The sequence below is a fragment of the Sesamum indicum genome, linkage group LG15, assembly GCF_000512975.1.
Source record: "Sesamum indicum cultivar Zhongzhi No. 13 linkage group LG15, S_indicum_v1.0, whole genome shotgun sequence".
Lineage (NCBI taxonomy): Eukaryota > Viridiplantae > Streptophyta > Magnoliopsida > Lamiales > Pedaliaceae > Sesamum > Sesamum indicum.
In genome coordinates this window covers 3,962,979-3,964,477 of record NC_026159.1, presented here as the reverse complement: position 1 = coordinate 3,964,477, position 1,499 = coordinate 3,962,979, and the positions used below count along the sequence as shown (strand labels likewise).

The following is a 1,499-nucleotide window of genomic DNA, read 5'->3' as shown; positions in this document are numbered from 1 at the left end:
GCCCTGCCACAAGCTTGCACCATGTACGCATCCTCAGAATGTTATTTCGGGCTCAATTTGAAGCCCATGACAAAGCCATCAGAAGTTTCTTACACAATCATGCCTAACATGGGGTACTTCGAGTTCATCCCCCACGACCCTGCCAACCCGGTGCAGCTTTCCCGGGACGCGCCGCCGCAGCTGGTGGATTTGGCCGACGTGGAAGTCGGCAAGGAGTACGAACTGGTTGTGACCACCTACTCTGGGCTGTGCCGATACCGAGTCGGCGACATCCTCCGTGTTACAGAGTTCCACAACTCAGCCCCCCAGTTCAAATTCATAAGGCGGAAGAATGTCTTGCTCAGCATCGATGCCGACAAGACCGACGAGTCTGAGTTGCAGAAGGCCGTCGAAAATGCCTCAGTTTTGTTGCGTGAGTTCAACACTACAGTAGTGGAGTACACTAGCTACGCCGATACAAAGACAATTCCGGGGCATTACGTTATATACTGGGAATTGCTAGTAAAAGATCCGGCCCACGCCCCGACCGGTGAGGTTTTAGCCCAATGTTGTTTCGCCATGGAAGAGTCGATGAATTCAGTGTATAGACAGAGCCGGGTCGCGGATAACTCGGTCGGCCCACTCGAAATTAGGGTTGTAAGAAATGGAACATTTGAGGAGCTCATGGATTACGCAATATCAAGAGGCGCGTCAATTAACCAGTACAAAGCACCAAGGTGCGTGAGCTTCACGCCCATCGTGGAGCTTCTGGACGCACGGGTGCTGTCGGCGCATTTCAGCCCTGCTGCGCCAAATTGGACACCGGAGCGGCGTGTTTGATTCAGGTTAATAGTGACGTGGTTGGATGAAGGGAATATTTGGAGTAAAGGTTTGATCAGAGAGTCTGATTAGCTAGCTACAAACAAACAAACAAACATGCCCTTGGGATACGCATATGCATGGACCGGAAGAATCTTTGTTGAATGTGGACCGTATGATCTAAGCTTTAGAAAGTGTCTTGATTTAACGTTGTTTCTCATTAGTCGGATTCGGTCTCGGCCTTTCGCGGTATGAGAAGTGCCATTTAAGCTGTCGAAATCTGAATCTCAACTATTGGGAGTATCTTTGTTTGTACCCCGTGGATTAATATTTGTACATGGAATTTACTTTTACCTAGCTGAAGCCGCACGCGGTCCTCGTGCTTAAAGCTTTTGAACGTGAGTTAAAATAAAGCACAAATAAATCTCAAGTCTTTGTAAATCTTTCTATGATTTACGTTTGATATAGTTTAGAAAAGTATTAATTAATGAGTTTGTAGTATTTTTTAATATACCCGAAAACTTATAAGTATGATGAGAATTGCTTAGTAAATTAATGTTTTACAGAATAAGTTTATAAAATTCAAAAGTTATGAAGGAGTTATCAACTTATAAGTTCGATTATCTTATTTTATTTAAATATTTTAAAATTTTATAAGCTCGAAAAATATATATCTAAAAATTTTAAAATTTTCTATTATA

At 43.4% G+C, this 1,499-nt stretch overlaps 1 protein-coding gene across 1 annotated transcript in view; it reads left to right on the top strand.

Moving 5' to 3' along the window:
- LOC105177794 (probable indole-3-acetic acid-amido synthetase GH3.1) overlaps positions 1–1,245 on the top strand; it is a 2,885-nt gene extending 1,640 nt beyond the window's left edge. The window contains exon 4 of the mRNA XM_011101044.2: positions 14–1,245. Within this exon, the coding sequence (XP_011099346.1) occupies positions 14–819 (806 nt within the window). The 3' untranslated portion in view covers positions 820–1,245. The remainder of the gene's footprint in view (positions 1–13) is intronic.